The sequence below is a fragment of the Rhinoderma darwinii genome, chromosome 11, assembly GCF_050947455.1.
Source record: "Rhinoderma darwinii isolate aRhiDar2 chromosome 11, aRhiDar2.hap1, whole genome shotgun sequence".
Taxonomy (NCBI): domain Eukaryota; kingdom Metazoa; phylum Chordata; class Amphibia; order Anura; family Rhinodermatidae; genus Rhinoderma; species Rhinoderma darwinii.
Genome location: NC_134697.1, coordinates 91,666,825 through 91,667,909, shown reverse-complemented (window position 1 = coordinate 91,667,909; position 1,085 = coordinate 91,666,825). Strand labels below are relative to the sequence as shown.

At 51.9% G+C, this 1,085-nt stretch overlaps 1 protein-coding gene across 1 annotated transcript; it reads left to right on the top strand.

The window, feature by feature from the left end:
- The first annotated feature begins 212 nt into the window (after positions 1-212).
- Positions 213-605, top strand: LOC142663036 (histone H2A type 1-like). Its single transcript, XM_075841333.1, has one exon. It carries the CDS (start codon positions 213-215, stop codon positions 603-605), a length of 393 nt encoding a protein of 130 aa, XP_075697448.1.
- The last annotated feature ends 480 nt before the right edge of the window (positions 606-1,085 follow it).

Sequence of the window (1,085 nt, the reverse complement as noted above, 5' to 3'; positions counted from 1 at the left end):
CAGGCGGGAGATGTTCCTATTGGTAGAGACAGAGGAGGGGGCGTGGTGTTATCTGCGAGTCTATAGAAATATTCTACTTCCTCATTGGCTACAGTGTCTGGCGTTGAATACAAGTTTTAGATGCGGCCAATCAGAGAAGAAGCTCTCTGCTCCATCCGGGTATAAGAAGTGACGGTGGGAGCGCAGCCGTTAGATCTGATCAGATAATAGACATGTCTGGAAGAGGAAAGCAAGGAGGCAAAGTGCGGGCTAAAGCCAAGACCCGCTCATCCCGGGCAGGACTTCAGTTCCCTGTCGGTCGTGTGCACAGACTTCTCCGCAAGGGCAACTACGCTCAGAGGGTGGGTGCCGGCGCTCCGGTTTACATGGCCGCTGTGCTGGAATATCTGACCGCTGAGATCCTGGAACTGGCCAGAAATGCCGCCCGGGACAACAAGAAGACCCGAATCATCCCCCGTCACCTGCAGCTGGCCGTGCGCAATGACGAGGAGCTCAACAAGCTGCTGGGTGGTGTGACCATCGCTCAGGGAGGCGTCCTGCCCAACATCCAGGCCGTTCTGCTGCCCAAGAAGACCGAGAGCAGCAAAAGCGCCAAGAGCAAGTGAGCGCCGCTTATCCCACATTTAACCACAAAGGCTCTTTTAAGAGCCGCCCACATGGTCCATAGAACAGAGCTCACCGCTGATCTCCGATATGTAAACGTTCTGCGCCAGATAAGTGGCTCTGCTTGTACAGAGATCTACCCATATGAATTCATATACCGCGGGGATAAACATTGAAGAGGAAGCCGTACGGTGGGTGGGTGTAGAACTTCTGCGTTACTCATGACCTATACATTCACTACTGCCTCGTGCAGATGGTGGCGCTGTCCTCATTGGTGCACTAACTATACTGTACAGAACACATTAATAGTACAACTACTCCAGTGATTCATGTTCACGATCTACAACCCGCCCCCGACTACATAGTGTCTTAAATTATATCTTCCAGTCTCACTGGATTCTTCGAATGCGTCTCAGTAAATGTTACTCTGCAGCAACTTCATGCGTTAGTGGGATGAGGGGAGTCCTAAGTATAGACAACGC